Below are 17,955 nucleotides of genomic sequence, written 5' to 3'. Positions count from 1 at the left end.
CGATGCTCAACTGCTGAGCCACACCAGCCGGGCAAGAAAGGCATTTTAGGTAGAAATAACTGCACAGTCAAAAGTTTGGATACCAGAAAAAAACCTGATCTTCTTGGGCCACAGGAAATACTGGTGAAGTGCATTTTTGAGCCCCTACTGTTTGCTGACCCAATGCTACAGACCTCACTGAAAACTAACCATGAGTTGGTCAAGAGGGGTATCTTCGTTATTTTAAGGGTGAGAGATGTGAAACTGAGATGTGAGAAACGACCAGCTGATGGACACACAGCAGTCAGGAGATGGGGCATGTCTGTGTCCTGCTCAAGGGCCAGGGTGGCCCAGGGAGGAGGAAGTGGTCCTTTTGAGGAGGGGAAGGCTGCTGACCCTCCTGCTCGCCAAGACTGACCCCCTGACCCCCGGCCTTTCCCAGGTGGCCTGGGTTGAGGAGAAGCATTGTATGCTGGCCATGAAGACTCTCCGGGCTCGATTTAAGAAGACAGAGGTAAGTCTGAGGCCACTGGGATGCATGCTGTCCCCCAACCTCAGTGGCTGTCCCCAAAGCCTGGCTGAAGATCCACTGGGCCTTCGGGCCATGATCCCCTGCCCATCAGGTTCTTTTGGCAGCTTCCACAGGACCAGGGTCCTCCCTGTTCAAAACTCTCCCATAGTTCCTCACCTCCCACAGGCTCCAGTTTGCCCCTTTATTTCCTCTCTACTGCCCCCTGCTGTCACAATGTCCTCACTGTCTCCTGTTCGAGCTTTCCAGCCACCATACCTTTGCCTAAGCGGCTCCTCCGCCTGGAATGCCCTCCTCCAGAACTGTTGCCTACCAAACCCTTCCCATCCCTCCCAACTTGGCTCCAATAACACTTCTTCCAGAAGATCTCTGTTCTCCCTAGCTACAGTGACCACTTGATTTTCCGAGGACTCACTTTCTTGGGGACCTTGATCTCTTTTTTTTGTTTTTAATAGGCAAATTTTTTCTATTTTTCACATGTCAGAGCAACTTCACATTCAAGGAATTTAATTGTTTAAAAAATACAATTTAGCCCAGCCGGCGTGGTTCAATTGGTTAAGCGTCATCCTGTGCACCGAAAGGTTGCCAGTTTGATTCCAGGTCAAGGCACATACCTGGGTGGCAGGTTTGATGTCGGGTCTCTCTCTCTCTCCTTTCCTCCCTCTCCCTCTCTCTCATTTCTTCTTTCTAAGCATGTACTCAGATGAGGATTAAAAACAACAATGCTGTCATTATCTACATATTGTTACTGTCACATATTAGGTGCTTTTCAAGTCACATTTAATTGTCAGTATTTTACATGATGAAGCTGCCAACTACCCTTGGGGGGGGGGGATATTTATTGAACTTACTGAGGTGACATTGGTTAATAAAATGATATAGGTTTTAGGTGTACAATTCTATAATCACTTGTATATTGTATTGTGTGTTCACCAGATCTCTTGCTTTTGACTATTTATTCAGCAAACATTTGCATCAGGCACTGTTTTGGCATAGAACAAACAGCAATGAGTAGGGCAGGCAGAAATCTCTGTCGTCAGGTGCTGACAGCCGGGTGGGGGAGATGAACTCGAAACAAGATAAATGAGTGGAAAGGCATATTTTGTGCCATTGAGACAAAGAAAGCAAGGAAAGGGGATTGGAGTGTCTAGGGAGATGGTTGTAATTTTAAACTGGTTGTCAGCTAATTGAAACTGAGCTGTGTAGGATGAATAAGTTGTAATTTTATTTTTAAAGTACTTTTTTTTTTTTTTTTAGAGAGAGAGAGGAACATTGATTTGTTCCACTTATTTATGCATGCATTGGTTGATTCTTATATATGCCCTGACCAATGGAATCTGCAACCTTGGCGTATCAGGACAATGCTCTAACCACCTCAGCTACCGGCCAGGGCTAGGTTGCACTTTTAAACCTGTTGTCAGCAAAAGCCTTTCCAAGAAGCTGATATTAGAGCGAAGATCAGAAGGGGAAGGAGAGACTTGTGTGTTTACTTGAGGGAACTGCATTTCAGGCAAAGGGAATAGCCAGTGCAAAGGCCCTGAGGTGGGATCCAGCTGGCTTCCCTTAAAGCTAGCTTTTTAAAAAAAATCCTCACCAGAGGATATTTTTCCATTGATTTTTTTTTTTTTTTTTAGAGAGAGAGTGGAAGGGAGGGGGAGAGACAGAGAGAGAGAAATATCGATTGGTTGCCTCCTGCATGCGCCCCAACCAGGGGCAGGGATAGAGCCTGCAATGGAGGTACGTGCCCTTGACCAGAATCGAACCCAGGACCCTTCAGTCCTCAGGCTGATGCTCTATTCACTGAGCCAAACCAGCTAGGACTTGAAACTATATCTTGGACTGTGTACCTCCAGAGGGAAATGCTCCTTCTTCTGTCATCCCCACTCCCTCCTGCCCCCCAGTCCCTGCCAATGTGGGGGCCAGTTCAGGGCATAGATTAAGAGACCTAAGGGAGGCTTTGCATCTGGAGTCAGAGTGCCCCTTTGTGCTGACCTTGGTCAGGCTTGACTTCGCACTTACAGCACGAAGAAGCCAGGTCCAGAGAGGTGACCTCCCCTCTCCCAGTCACAGAGCACACAAAGCAAAGTGGCAGCATGAGGCTCAAACATGCATATGCCTGACTTTCCACCAAATGATAGGGCCTTCTATCGGCAGGCCTAGCCCAGAGCAATCAGAGGGGCTACCTGGAGGGGGCAGCGCTGGAGAGGAACCTGGAAGAACAGGGAAGATTTAGACAAGTGAAGACAGACAGGAGGGGGAGGGGGACCAGTGTGGGCAAAGGTTCGGAGGCTGGGCCGGGCCTGGTTGATTTAGGGACATACGGGAATATAAGCAGGTTCTTCTGGGTGGAGCAGAGAACATAAGGGGGAGCTAAGGGCAGAGAGGGCCCAGCCCGAGGACTTCTTGAAAGCCAGAAAACGGGGCATGGCCACAAGCCTGGTTTTAAAGTCAGGTGGCCTGGGTTAGAATCCTGTCCCAGACAAGCTGGGTGACTTTGGATCTGTTGCCACCCATTCTGTGGCCTCCCTCAGTTTTTTCAAATTATTTTGTTTTATTGATTGATTTTAACATTGCTTTTCATTTTTAATTTTATTTTATTATTCATTTTTAATTGAGTGTCATTGAATTCATTTTTTTATTTTTATTTTTATATTTTATTGATTTTCTGCAGAGAGGAAGAGAGAGGGATAGAGAGCTAGAAACATCGATGAGAGAGAAACATCGATCGGCTGCCTCTTGCACACCCCCTACTGGGAATGTGCCCACAACCAAGGTACATGCCCTCGACCGGAATCGAACCTGGGACCCTTCAGTCCGCAGGCCGATGCTCTATCCACTGAGCCAAACCAGTTTTGGCTGAATTCATTTTTATTTCATTTTATTTTTATTCAGATACTATAAATACCTTACCATGTATTTTTCTGATGTTAATGCATTTAATTCTCTTAATGAAATGGTAGCTTTCATTATCCCCATTTTATTTTTATTTATTTACTTATTTATTTTTTAAATATATTTTATTGATTTTTTACAGAGAGGAAGGGAGAGGGTTAGAGAGCTAGAAACATCAATCAGCTGCCTCCTGCACACCCCCCAGCAGGGATGTGCCCGCAACCAAGGTACATGCCCTTGACTGGAATCGAACCCGGGACCCTTCAGTCTGCAGGCAGACTGAGCCAAACTGGTCAGGGCATTATCCCCATTTTATATATGAGGAATGGAGGCCCAGAAAGGTTAAGGAATTTGCCCAAGGTCACACAGCTTGGAATTGAGACACCAGACTTCCTTCTCCCAGGGCTGCATTGCTGTGAACATGATCTTGGCTTTTTTTTTTTGCGGGGGGCGGAGGCGGGGGGAGCGCGACCAGTGCATTGATTGAAAATAAATGAAGAGAGAGAGAGAGAAATAGAGAGAAAATAATAAATGGCTCATTAACCTACAAAACATGACATAAGCTCAGTTTCATTTACTGTGGAATCACCATACATTTTTACCTCCAGTTTGGAATCGATTTCTAACTTGAATTTTTCACATTAGCCCCAAGAATTTCTGAGAAGTTGTAGCCAGTAGTAAGCCAAACAAATAACTTTAATTTCAAAAGCAGAATTATATTGAAATAAAATCTTTCAAAAAGTTTTGTGCAACTAAATAAAAAAGACTCCTAATTCAGGGCATGGGTGTGTTTTGATAGGTGTGTGGCACAAAGTCAAGGGGGAGAGAATGGGGACTGGAGGGTGTTAAAATGTCCAATTGGGTATGAGGGTCTCTGGGTGTCTGGGGGGTGGGAATAGTGTTTGCTCTGAGCAGGGAGGCGCCTGGGTTGGGCTGGGGGAACTGGAGCTGTAGCAGCAGCTGGGAGGCCTGGGGGAGTAGCTTGTCCTCCATTCTCCCCCCCCCCCCCCCCCCCCCAACACACACACCGGGCATCTGCCATCCCTCCCTCCGCCCCCGGCTCCAGTTTCTCAGCAGGCAGCAGGAGTCAGGTTCAGCTTTTGTTCAGCTCCCCGAGGGAAGAAAGCAAACACCCGTGACTGCAGAGATCCCACCTCATGTCTCTGCGGACCTTTTATTCCTCTCTTCTCAGCACACACGGTCCAGCCCTCACACCTTTGCTCCAGTCCTTCTCTGCCGCCTCCCGCTCCCTTCTGCTTCCTCTAATACCAGTGTTTTCTTCAAGGCCCCAGCAGGGGGCAATACTTGATCCGGGCCTTTCCCCGCCCTCTCTGGGCCTCAGTGTTTCCACCCATCACATAGGAGTTAACTGGGGCTGAGCCTAGTAGTCTCCCACTGACCTGCTGCCCTTATTTCAGGTTTTGAAAAATCCCACAAGAAAGAAGATTGGGGTGTTAGAGACTCATAGACTCCCAATGCCTCAATGCTTCTTAGAAAACCAATCTCTTTCTTTCTTTCTCTCATATTTATTCAACAAACAGTTATTAAGCACCTACTGTGTGTCAAGCCCTACTTAGGTGCTTGCTTGGTTTAATGCTATGTTCTCACTGTCCTGAAATTATTATTATTATTTAAACATAGTCATCTTTTTCTTTTAATATATGTGTGTGTGTGTGTGTGTGTGTGTGTGTGTGTGTTTTATTGATTTCAGAGAGGAAGGGAGAGAGAGAGATAGAAACATCAATGATGAGAGAGAATTGTTGATTGTCTGCCTCCTGTACACCGCCTAATAGGGATTGAGCCCGTAACCCGGCATGTACCCTTGACTAGAATTGAACCTGGGACCCTTCAGTCTGTAGGCCAACACTCTATCCACTGAGCCAAACCAGCTGGGGCTATTTTTTTCTCTTTTATTTTTCCCTCCATCACCATTTATCCCTCTTATACCTTCCCCCACTTCCACCCACCCCTTACCTTGAAAAAATTTTTAAAATATATTTTTATTGGTCTCAGAGAAGAAGGGAGAGGAAGAGAGAGAGAAACATCAGTGATGAGAGAGAATCATTGATCGGCTGCCTCCTGCACACTCCCTACTGGGGATTGAGCTGGCAACCTGGGCATGTGCCCTGACCAGGAATTGAACCATGACCTCCTTGTTCATAGGTCAATGCTCAACCACTGAGCTACACAGGCTGGGCTTACCTTGAAATTTCTTGTTGTTAATCCTTACCCGAGGATATTTTTGTTGTTGATTTTGAGAGAGAGTGGAAAGGAGGAGGATAGAGAGAGAGAAACATCGATGTGAGAGAGACACATTGATTGGTTGCTTCCCACACGCACCCCAACTATCGCCAGGGACCAAGCCTCAACCAAGGTAAGTGCCCCTGACCAGGAAATCAAACCTGAAACCCTTCTGTGGATTGATGCTCTAACCACTAAACAAAACCAGCTGGGCTTACCTTGAAATTCTTTTTTTTTTTTTTAATATATTTTATTGATTTTTTACAGAGAAGAAGAGAGAGAGATAGAGAGTTAGAAACATCGATGAAAGAGAAACATCAATCAGCTGCCTCCTGCACACCCCCCACTGGGGATGTGCCCGCAACCAAGGTACATGCCCTTGACCGGAATCGAACCTGGGACCTTTCAGTCCGCAGGCTGACGCTCTATCCACTGAGCCAAACCGGTTTCGGCTTACCTTGAAATTCTTAATAATTTTTTAAAAATATATTTCATTGATTTTTTTTTACAGAGAGGAAGGGAGAGGGATAGAGTTAGAAACATCGATGAGAGAGAAACATCGATCAGCTGCCTCCTGCACACCCCCCACTGGGGATGTGCCCGCAACCAAGGTAGATGCCCTTGACCAGAATCGAACCTGGGACCTTTCAGTCCATAGGCTAACGCTCTATCCACTGAGCCAAACCAGCTAGGGCAAAATTCTTAATAATTTTTTAACAAGGGAGCCCTGAGTTTTCCTTTTGCACTGGGCCCTGCAAAATCTATCCCCAGTACCTGCTAGGGATACAGCAGTAACCAAGATGGACCAAAATCCCTGCCCATGTGGAAATGACTTTCTAGGGGAGAGGCCATGAAGAAACAGAATGGAAAAAAAAAACCCAATGTTTTCAGAAAGGCACACAGTATGACATCAGATGGGGACAAGAGCAATGAAGGAGAAATAAGGCCTACGAAAGGGCTGGAGAGTGACAAGGGTGGTCAGAGCAGGCTGTCTGAAGGGGTGGCTTCCAGTGCAGACAATAGTAAAGGAATCAGCCTTGTGGACCGGAGCGGAGGGATGGCGCCCGGAGAGGAGGCTGCGGCAGGACAGATTGGACCAGCGGAAATAATGTAGGGGGAGGTGAGCTCAGGCACCTGACAAGGGGCGGGGCTGTTTAGAACAGGGGCGGGCACGTTTTTCCTGTTAAGGGCCAGACAGTAAATATTTTTGGCTTCTTAGGCCCTCAGACCTCAATTCTGCCATTGCAGCTTGGGAGCAGCCATGGCCATCTTTAATAGATGGGCATGGCTCTGTCCCAATAAAACTTTATTTGTGGACACTGTAATGTAAATTTCACATGATTTTCACGTGTCATGAAAAATTATTCTTTTTATTCCCTCCCTCCCCCCCCCAATGATTTTACACTTATAAGTGTAAAATCCATTCTGAGCCCTTGAGCCTGACAAACCAGGCAGGGGTGGGATTTGGCTGAGGATCATCACTGTTTGCAGATCCTCTGCCACAGGACTTCCCGGGCCTGTGAGCAGTCTGCATTTTATGCAAGTAAGATCGCTGGATTGCATGTAACATTATTATATTTAAAATAATTTTTCTTGAAATATTTTAAAAAATAGAAATTACAAAAAAGAAAGACACATGGGGGAAAATTAAGATCGCGGGCGGCTTTGGAGCAGGAGAGAGAAAGAGGATCTGGTGCGGCTTTAGGAAGCCAGGAGACAAGCAAAGGGGATCCGGGTAAAAGCTGGAAGTCCAAATGGAACCCTTGGTGATGGGGCTGGACCACCAGCGGGAAGGGGTGGACCTGAACGTAGTTTGCATCCAGTGGGGCTGGCTGGTAGATGGGGTGTGCAGTGAGAGAGAGGGGTCAGGTGATGCCAAAACTTGGCTTGAGCCCCTGGGGGGACAGCAGTGCCCCTGGCTCACTGTGGGGGCCTTCCAGGAGGACGGGCCAAGGGCAGTTGGAAATCTGAGGCCTGAGCCAGGAGATCCATTTCAGTCTCTTCTCTGGACAAGCCAGCCCCTTGGACTTAGAGCCAAAGGCTGTGTCTTCTCTGTCTTTCAGGGATTTAACTAAGCACCTACTATGTCCTACATCCCCAGGATTCAGCATTAGAATGCACACAGGTCCAACCACACCTTTTTTTGATGAGTGAATCCACATTTATGGCACATTTACTACACTGTGCTGAGTGCTTCGCATATAGTATCTCATATGGTCCTCCAATAACCCTCTGCAGTAGCTACTGTTTATTATGGAACCCATTTCCCAGATGAGGAAAGTAAAGTCCAAAGCAGGTAAGTATCTTAGTGGAGTCACATGGTACATGTGGCTGTGCAGGGAGTGAGGCCCTGGATTCAAATTCAGGTTTGTCAAGCTGCAGATCCCCACTGGTGGTTGAGTGAATGAATGAGGCAGTGAATGAATGATGGGTGAGTGAATGCATGAATTGATGAGTGAGCCGGGATGTCAGGGCGGCAGTGGAAGGCTCTGCTGTCCAGGGCTCAAGCCAAGAGTCTCCTGCCAGCCCCAACCGGCTTGAAGGAGGTGGAGACCACACAGTAGGCAGTTCCTGGGAGATACAGTGGGCAGCCTGCAGGGGTGAGGGAGCCAAGCCCCCTGGCTACATCTCTTCAGGGCCATCAGGTCAGGTCACCCCTCCCTGTCCACCCCACCCCTCCCCCACCGCCCAGTCCTGCCCCTCCCCCACCGCCCAGCCCAGCCGTCTCCCTGCCCCCCCACATTGAGAAAGGACACCAGGAGGAGGGCAAGCAAGCGGGTAAGCGGGGAGGAAGGGGCGGTGCTGGGTTTGGCACCACCGCTGGGCCAGGTCGCGGAGCTCTGGCAGTGCCTGCCCCTCCCTCCGGGCCCTCTGGCCGAGGATGCCATGAAGCAGCTGTGTCTGTGCGCCGCCACCTCCTTTGCGGTAGGCCAGGGGAGGGGCCTGGAGCCGAGGGACTGGGGTCCTAACTCTCCCCCTGCCCCGCCCCTCCCCTCCCCCTGATCATGGGGGCCTGATCACACAGGGGCCTAGACCCCCCCCACCCCCGGACCGGGGAAGGATGAGCTGGGATGGGGCAGAGGTGGGGGATGGATGAGGCTTTTGGGGAGACAGATGGGGACTTTGAGGACAGATAGGAACACCGGATAATACAGAGGGCTGTTGAAGGGACAGTTTCAGAGAACAGTTTTGGATGGGGTCATCTGGGGAGGTAATTTGGATGCTATTTACAGGACCATTTTTGGAAAAAGACTGACATTTGGAGGACAATTTCAGAGGACATTTGAGAGATTTTGTGGAGGATATTTTTGGGACAGATGATGGGGTCATTTGGGGGGACAGTTTTGGAAAACACATCAAGAACTTTGGGGAGACATTTTAGAATGCATTTCAGTTTTGGGGAACCGATCTTGGAGGACATTTGGGGGACAATTGTGGTATTTCAGGGGTAGTGGTAGAAGGATAAATGGCAAAGGATGGTTATGAGGGACATTTAAAGGGACATTTTAGGGGTTCCTATGGGAAGACTTCTGAGGGTAGTTTGGAAAGATGTGTGGATCAGTTTGATAGGGTGATGTTGGGAAGATGGCTATTCACTAAGGGACATACTGGGGTCTAGGCATAGGGGGCAATTTGGGGAAAGATGTTGGGGGCTTATCCGGCATGGTTTAATGGGAGGATGCTGACACTGGGTATTGGATGAACCGGTGGGGCGATGGGCCTAGGGACAGATGCTGGGAGGCACAGGCTTGGAGGACCCTGTCTCAGACTCCCACCAAGACCACCTCCCCCCACAGCTGCGGCTCAGCCCCACCGACCTTGGCTCCTGCCCTCCCTGTGGTCCCTGTCCCATCCCGAAGCCGGCAGCCAGAGTCAGGCGCCAGGCAAGTGCCCAGGGGCGGGTGGTGAGAGCCCAGAGCCCCTGCCAGGGGAAGGGGGGAGGGGGCAGTGGCTGCCCAGCCCCATGGTCCTCTGGGTGTGCCCCACAGAGCCAGGATTGGGGCAAAAGTGATGAGCGGCTGCTGCAGGCTGTGGAGAACAATGATGCCGCACGGGTGGCCTCCCTCATCGTCCGCAAGGGTCTGGTGCCCACGAAGCTGGACCCCGAGGGCAAGTCCGCGTGAGTGCCCATGCCCGGGGGGGTATGATGGCTGAGGGGTGGCCACCCTGCTGCTTACCCCTCACCTCTGACCTCCAGATTCCACCTGGCAGCTATGAGGGGTGCAGCCAGCTGTCTGGAGGTGATGCTGGCACACGGCGCCAACGTCATGAGCACAGACGGGGCAGGTACTGCCCACCAGGCCCCAGGGGAGGGAGGAGGAACTCAGACCAGGTGCCCAACTTGGGGATCCAGCCCGGCCCTGCCTCATGTCCTTAGTGTCTTGCTGAAAAGGGGGGAGGGGTTCCCTTTAGTGTCCACAGGGAGTCACAAGGGCATGCCAGGCTACCAGTGCCCAAGGACAGGGACCATGGCTATCTCCAAGCAAGGTGAGTTAACTTGTAGATGAGGAGCAGCTGGGACTCAGGTAGTGGTTGAATCAGAGGAAGTAGTTGGGACAGAGGAAGTATATGAGCTTGAGATGTAGCTGAGGGCATGAGAATAATAAGTCAATTTGGAGGGAGTATCTGAGTGTGTGGAGTAGCTGGGGTTTATAGGTAGCTGGAGCTCTGGGAATAGCTGGAACAAAAGGAAATTCGAGTTTATGACTTAACTAGGGACCTGAGGGAAAAACTGATATATACTTCACAGCCAAAAGGAGTAGTTGGGGCTCAGGGAGTAACTAGGCATGGAGCATAGTCATGTCTGAAGCTTCCAGCAACAGGCATTGTGCCAGGATGTGTAGAGTAACTGCAGATTTGTAGAGTATCAAGACATAGCTGGCACATGTGATAGCAAGGGTGTATGGATTAGCTGGGACATACAGAACAACTGTGGATTCTGAGGGGCATAGAAGGTGCTTCAGTGTGGCTGAGCATGTAGAGTGGCTAGGGATATGGGAAGTAGCTGGGCCACTAGGGCTTGAGGAGTGGGTGGGGGGTGGGGTGTAACTAAGATGAGATTGTCTGGGACATAGACTAGTTAGGGCTTCGGAGAGTCTGACCACAGGGAGTAGCATGGTTTTGAGAAATACCAGGGTTTGGAGACTTGCTAGATACAGGGAAACTGAGTCATCACAAATACTTGACACAGTTTGGGGAGCAGTCAGAGCTCCTTGAGTATCTGGAGCCCTAGTAAATCCTCTCTTCCTTTCAGGTTACAATGCCCTCCACCTGGCTGCCAAGTATGGGCATCCACAATGTTTGAAGCAACTGCTCCAGGTCATTTCCTTTCTTGTCTCAGATACTCCCTGAACTCCCAGATACTCCCATGCCCTGACTATTCCTGAGTTACAGCAATGCCCTTAACCCCAATGTATTCCCTGAGTCCTAGATATTCCTTGGCCTCTTTTACTCCTGAGCTACTCCTTCGATAACTAGGTACTCCCTGAGTGTCCAGATACTTCCTGCATACAAGATACATTCCCAATATCAGATATTTCCTGAGCCCCAGTTTCTCCCAAACCTTAGTTACTTTCTTGGCCACCAGTACTCTTGGAGCTCCTATCCACTCCCCAAACCCTCAGCTGCTTCTGAGCTCCTAGCTATTCCCTTTTTCTCACAAACTTTTATAAAAACAAAGAGTCACTCAGAGGCCCCTGAGGAGACAGGCTCCACAGAGCAGGTAACTGGGAGGGGAGGAGGGGGTGAAGCAAGGAGAGTGAAATAAAGCAGAGCCAAGGAGGGGCAGTCCCTATAGAAACCAGAAACAAAGAGGATTGGCTCTTGAAATGACCTGCTCCGCCCTCCCCAGGCATCCTGCGTGGTGGACATTGTGGACAGCAGTGGCTGGACGGCCTTGCATCATGCAGGTGGGTGCAGCCCAGCTTGTCCTGCTAGGCTTGGGGGTTATTCTACCCAGTGCCCTGGGGAGCTGCCTTCCTTCTCTTTCTTCCTTACTGAGCACCTACTGTGTGTCAGGCACTGGGTCTTAGCAACTCATTGAGCCATGATGATCCCATTGGACAGACAAGGTGATTGAGGTTCATCCACAAAACAGTTGGGAGGACCTAGGCCATCTGACCCCAAAGCACAGCCTACTGTGTGCCGGTCCTGATAGGGGATGACCAGAGTGTAATTTCCTTGGAGGAACGCTTAGAGCAGTGGTCGGCAAACTCATTAGTCAACAGAGCCAAATATCAACAGTACAACGATTGAAATTTCTTTTGAGAGGCAAATTTTTTAAACTTAAACTTCTTCTAACGCCACTTCTTCAAAATAGACTCGCCCAGGCCGTGGTATTTTGTGGAAGAGCCACACTCAAGGGGCCAAAGAGCCGCATGTGGCTCGCGAGCCGCAGTTTGCCGACCACGAGCTTAGGGAATCTCAGGAAGGCCGAAGGTCCAGGCAGCCTTTTAACTCATCAAATCCAAAATGTCTGTCCTCTAGGGAACACAGAATAAATTTGGGTCTGCCTTAGTTTTTTTAAACTTTATTGTAAGTCCCTGTAGTTGGAGTATGCTGCCACCTAGTGGTGGCCATGCCTTTGGTCACACTGTGGAAGCTCATTGGTTTTTTCATTCAGTCAATATTTCTTGAGTTCCTGCTGTGCACCAGGTTCTGTTCTAAGCATTAGGATTATAGCAGCAAACAAAACCCTGTACTCCCTTGGGCACACAGTGTGTTGACTTGTCCAGAGACACCTCCCAGCAGAAAGCCCTCCCTCCCTTCCCTTTTTGAGGCTCTGACGTCCCTATCTTCTTCCACATCGGCCTTACCAGCTTCCACTTCAAGACCCTTGCCCATGCAGTATCCTCTCCTTCCCCTTTCACCTTCAAAACTCACGACTCAGGCCCTCGCTGGTTTGACTCAGTGGATAGAGTGTCGGCCTGCGGACTGAAGGGTTCTGGGTTCAATTCCGGTCAAGGGCACATGCCTGGATTGCGGGTTCAGTCCCTGGGTGGGGTGGGAGGGGGGCATGCAGGAGGCAGCCGGTCAGTGATTTTCTCTCATCATTGATGTTTCTATCTCTCTCTCCCTCTCCCTTCCTCTCTGAAATCAATAAAGATATATTAAAAACAACAACAACAAAAACTCACAACTCAGATCAAACCTCAAGAAGCCTGCCAAACCTCAGCTAAGATCTGATCCCTCTGGTAAACAGTAACACTGCACAGGCAGAGGGTTTGGTACATAGTATGTGCACAATGAATGCTGGGTAACTCAAAGAGGATAAAGACATGAAAATCAGCCCAAAGTTCTACCTTAAGGGAGAACCACAGTGGGAGGTAGAAAGAGCTTGGGACTGGGAGTTAGCAGACCTGGGTCCTAATCGTGGCTCTGCCTCCGGCCCCACTGGGTGACCATGGACCTGGTTGGGCCTCAGTTTCCTCAACTGTAAAATGGGATTCATACCTTTGTTATTGATCTTTCAGGGGAGGTGGGAATTTCTCATGAAATAAAAGATCACACCCAGACAAAAGGCTCCCAGCAAATGTCTAAGCTTTACCCTAACTACCCACCCACCCCCACCCTTTTCTCTCTCTCCAGCGGCTGGTGGCTGCATCTCTTGCTCAGAAATGCTCTGCTCCTTCAAGGCACATCTGAATCCCCGGGATCGGGTGAGCCTCTGGGATCTTTAGGGGAAAGATACTGAACTTGACATATGCTGCCACCAAGTGGTAGCGTCGCAGGCAGCCTTCGAGAAGTGTGGGAAAGTCTCAGGTAAAGCTCAGGGGCAGTTATACAGGGGCTTCCCCACCTCCCAGGGTCAGCCTCTGACGTTTCATTCCTCCCCCAACTCCCACCAGTTGGGTACCACCCCCCTCATCATCGCAGCTCAGATGTGTCACACAGACCTGTGCCGCCTCCTCCTGCAGCAGGGGGCTGCCGTGAACGACCAGGACCTGCAGGGCAGGTGAGCACCTCTCCGCCTAGCCGGCCCATCCTGTGTGTGTAACACTGAAGCCTCTTAGCGTCTCTGGCTGGGGATCTTGTTGGCATGCTCCTTGAACCCAGGCTGGCGTTGGAGGCGGGGGGTTTGAGGACGTGCTTACCCTCTCAGTAGCCCCTTCTCCTGGTAGGACAGCCCTCATGCTGGCCTGTGAGGGGGCTAACCCCGAAACAGTGGAGGTGCTGCTGCAGGGAGGGGCCCAGCCAGGCATCACCGACGCACTGGGCCAGGACGCTGCTCACTATGGCTCCCTGGCAGGGGACAAACTCATCCTGCACCTCCTGCAGGAGGCGGCCCAGCGCCCCTCACCACCCAGCGGTAGGCAAGCCCCGCCTCTAAGCCATTTCGGGCACCCCCTTCTAGGCAGTTTCTTGCTACCCCTCTCTCTCCCTTCTGTGGATAGTTTCAAGGTATCCCTGTGTGCTGCATTGTAGGGGGTTTCTTGGCTTCCCTGATCCTAATCAGGACAGTTTCAAGGAGCACCAGAGCTTTTAGAATAGTCTAGGGGTCCACCCTACTTTCCTGGGTCATCTTTATTGTTGGGTCTTTGCCTTTTCTAAGAATTGGTGTCCCACTTGCTCCATCCTGAAGAGGCCACTGTCCTCTCGTTTTGAGAGTTTCAAGGCCCCTCAGCATTCTGCCAACATGGTTGATTCCCAACTTAAAAGTTCTGGTTCTTGGGCAATCAGGAGCTCCCCGCTCCTCCACATAAGTGCCCTGGGTTCACTAATGCCCTTCCGAGGGTGGGGAGTGCAGACCCGGAACACCCAGCCTGACCCTGCTTTTCTCTCTCCCCCGCCCTCCTAGAGGAAGACTCGGGCGAGGCATCATCTCAGGTATGGTCTCTAAGCAGTGACTGAGTGCCCTGCCCTGTGCTCACTGCCTTCCCCTCACCCTAAGCTCCATGGGAAGGGAAGGGAGAGGAGGGCCCCTGCCACAGGGTTCTGACTCAGAAGGACCTGTCAGGTACCTTGCCACCCCGTGACAGCGTCACCCACAGCATCACTGCCAGAACTGGCTGAGACATTGTGGGGATGAGGTCCAATCACGGGACTGGGGAGGGGGTGGGGGAAGCGAGACTGCTGAGGGCTGATGTAGTCAGGGAAGGAGGCAGGTCTGCCCTTTCCCTCTCCTGGGTTGCAGCACCTCAGCTCCACAGGGAAGGGTCGCTTGGAGACAGTTTGGTCTCGGTGGGCAAAGTCCTGAGGCACAGAGAGAAGCAGAAAGTAAAGCGAAAGATCTGGAACTCGCTGGGAACATGGTCTTATCCCCTTTGATGCTGGGATAAGTGAGGACCAGACAGGCAGGGTCACACAGGAAGTGAGGGCAGAGTTCGGGTGGGTTGACTTACCTGGTGGGAGGCTAGCAGGACTCCCATGTGCCCCTCTCCCTCTCCCACCAGAACTCTGTGTCCAGCCATGAGAAGCGAGGGGCTCCCAAGAAGCGGAAGGCGCCTCCGCCTCCCACCAGCACCCCTATGCCGGTGAGAGATGCCCTGGCCTTGGAGGAGAATGGGGGCCCCCAGGGGTGGGAATGGGGGAGGAGGCTCCTGCTCAAGTACGGGACGGAACAGCTCTTGAGCCTCATTTCAAAGTGAGGGGTCCTGGGGTCGGGGGCACAGGATGATCGAGATGCCTATGAGGAGATTGTGCGGCTGCGACAGGAGAAGGGCCGCCTGCTTCAGAAGATCCGGGGCTTGGAGCAGCACAAGGAACGGAGGAAGCAGGAGGTAAGGAGCAGTGGGAACACAGGCCTGGGGCTGAGCCTGGTGCGGGGTGCAATTCTGAGGGGAAGAATGCTCCTGCCTCCCCACCCTTACTCCTCCCTCTCTTCCCCTCGATCACTCTGCTCTAGCTCCTGGACCTCCTCACTGCTCCTCCAACACACCAGGCACAACCCTGCCTCAGGGCCTTTGCATGTGCTGTGCCCTTTGCTTACAACACTCCTCTCAGATCTCTCCAGCCTCCCTCCTTTACCTCTCTCAGGTCTTTGCTCAAAGATCCTTTGTCAAAGATACTTTCCCTGCCCACCTTATTTAAAATTGTAACACTCTTCTGTCGCTTCTCAGTTCCCTTTATTTTTTTTAATATATTTTATTGATTTTTTACAGAGAGGAAGGGAGAGGGAAGGATAGAGAGTTAGAAACATCGATGAGAGAGAAACACCGATCATTTGCCTCCTGCACACCCCCTACTGGGGATGTGCCCGCAACCAAGGTACATGCCCTTGACCGGAATCGAACCTGGGACCCTTCAGTCCGCTGGCCGATGCTCTATCCACTGAGCCAAACCGGTTAGGTCCCCTTTATTTTTAAAAAACAACAACATTTTTTTAGAGAGAGAGGAAGGGAGAGGGAGAGGGAGAAAGATCAATCAGCTGCCTCCTGCACACCCCCTACTGGGGAAGGAGCCTGAAATCCTGGCATGTGCTCTGATCTCGAATCGAACAAGATTCCAGATTCCTTTTGGTGCACGGGACAGTACCCAACAACCTGAGCCACACCAGCCAGGGCCCAGTTCCCTTTATTTTTATGTAAAGCACTTACTGTTATTTGACATATTTGGAGATACTTGATAAGTATTTATAGGATGGACAAATATTGAATGGGTGAGTGAATGAGTGAATGAATGAATTAGTGGCCAAAAATGGGGTCTGGCACAAAGAAGGCACTCAGTAAGTACTTAGTAATGAGTGAGCGGGTAGAGCAGTGCTGGGTGTGCAATAGATGCACAGCAGCTGTCTGTGGTTGGGACGGAGGGCTACTAAGCAGGAGGTGGGCCAGGGATGTCCCCAGCCCAGATGCAAGTCCTGTCCTCACTTCTTTCATAAGCTTCCAGAGGCGGAGGCCAGCTCCCTGCACAGCCTGGAGAGACAGGTAGGTGGAAGGTCGGGGGAGAGCCAGCCACCCAGCTGCCCAGTGTTTCCTCCCGGAGACCGGTTGAGCCTCCACCACCTTCCTCCAGGTGCAAGAGCTACAGCAGCTGCTGGCAGAGAAGCAGGAGGAGAAGGAGAGTCTGGGACGGGAGGTGGAGAGTTTGCAGAGCCGGCTGTCCCTGCTGGAGGTGGGCGGGGTGGAGAGTGTGGGCGGGGCCTCTCTTAATCAGTTGCATGGCAACCACACTAATATACAGTCTCACACACATGCAAACACACACAACAAACATACAAACACAATCACATACAGATAACACACACATAAAGGACACTTCCCAAAACACACAATCACACACACACACAGAGATGGACAGCCATGCTCATATACATGTGATCTTACACATATAACAGGCAAACAGACAACAAACAAATCCATGAAGGCACAATCACACACACATCACAAGTATGTACATACAGCAAACCCTTCTCATTTAATCACATATGCAGATGACACCCCCCCCAAATACATATAAACACACATTTCTCAAAATACATAATTACACAAACATATTCATGTACACATTCAAATGTAACCACACATACACAACAGACTAAAATATAAGTGCAGAATCACACCTTCACAGGAACTCACAAGGCAAAGGCCACTGCCCAGAGGGCACACACACACACACACACACACATGCACACACACGTGCTCACTGCACACCCACAACCTCACACCCTCGCCAGGATGGACCCACTGTCCCCCTCTCAGTCCCAGGTGTCCAGTCATTGGGGTTATGGTCACACACTCGGGCAGAGATTGGGCCATTTACTAATTTTCTGGGAGGCCAGCATAGTCCCGGGCACACAGTAGGCACTCTATACTTGTGGGCCAAACACAGCCAGTTTGATGCTTGTGGGGTCAAACAGACCCATGAACATGTCTGTCCACTCTAGATTCCTGGGGGTTCCTTGGGGTGTGAGGGCAGGACCCCAAGACAGACATTGGGCCCCCTTTCAGAATGAGCGGGAGAACACCAGCTATGACGTGGCCACCCTGCAGGATGAGGAGGGTGAGCTGCCCGACTTTCCAGGTGAGCCTCTACCTTGTCCTTCCCCCACGCACCCCCCCCCCCCACCTGGTCCCTGGGGTCCCAGGAGACAGAGCTTTGCCCACAGGCGTGGAGAGTTTGAAGCTGGAGAAAGGTTGGCCCTCAGTTGTTATTTATTTCACATGCCCCGGGGGCCCCAAAGCACCGCTGTAGACCCCAGCTTCCATCCCCTGCGGTTTGGGACCCCAGGGTCTGACTCTGTGACGCTGCCAGGGGCCGAGACGTTGCTCTCCAAGCAGCTAAGCCCGTCAGCCCAGGAGCTCTTGGCCTCGCTGCAGGAACAGGTGGCCACCCTCACCAGACAGAACCAGGAGCTGATGGAGAAGGTCCAGGTG

General features: G+C 50.9%; 1 protein-coding gene across 1 annotated transcript in view; it reads left to right on the top strand.

Annotated features, from left to right (window-relative positions):
* Positions 1 to 444: 444 nt before the first annotated feature.
* The window catches only part of ANKRD24 (ankyrin repeat domain 24), a 24,279-nt gene continuing 6,768 nt past the window's right edge, over positions 445 to 17,955 (top strand). Inside the window, 16 exon segments of the mRNA XM_054716915.1 lie at positions 445 to 493; positions 9,439 to 9,525; positions 9,631 to 9,761; positions 9,840 to 9,928; positions 10,896 to 10,960; positions 11,493 to 11,550; positions 13,229 to 13,299; positions 13,489 to 13,595; positions 13,762 to 13,949; positions 14,403 to 14,467; positions 15,034 to 15,114; positions 15,253 to 15,360; positions 16,462 to 16,506; positions 16,595 to 16,693; positions 17,530 to 17,602; positions 17,834 to 17,952. Of these exon segments, the coding sequence (XP_054572890.1) occupies positions 449 to 493; positions 9,439 to 9,525; positions 9,631 to 9,761; positions 9,840 to 9,928; positions 10,896 to 10,960; positions 11,493 to 11,550; positions 13,229 to 13,299; positions 13,489 to 13,595; positions 13,762 to 13,949; positions 14,403 to 14,467; positions 15,034 to 15,114; positions 15,253 to 15,360; positions 16,462 to 16,506; positions 16,595 to 16,693; positions 17,530 to 17,602; positions 17,834 to 17,952 (1,431 nt within the window). The 5' untranslated portion in view covers positions 445 to 448.

This window comes from Eptesicus fuscus, chromosome 6 (assembly GCF_027574615.1).
Source record: "Eptesicus fuscus isolate TK198812 chromosome 6, DD_ASM_mEF_20220401, whole genome shotgun sequence".
Taxonomy (NCBI): Eukaryota; Metazoa; Chordata; class Mammalia; order Chiroptera; family Vespertilionidae; genus Eptesicus; species Eptesicus fuscus.
Note: the sequence above shows the minus strand (reverse complement) of the source record. Positions and strands in the feature narration are given on the sequence as shown.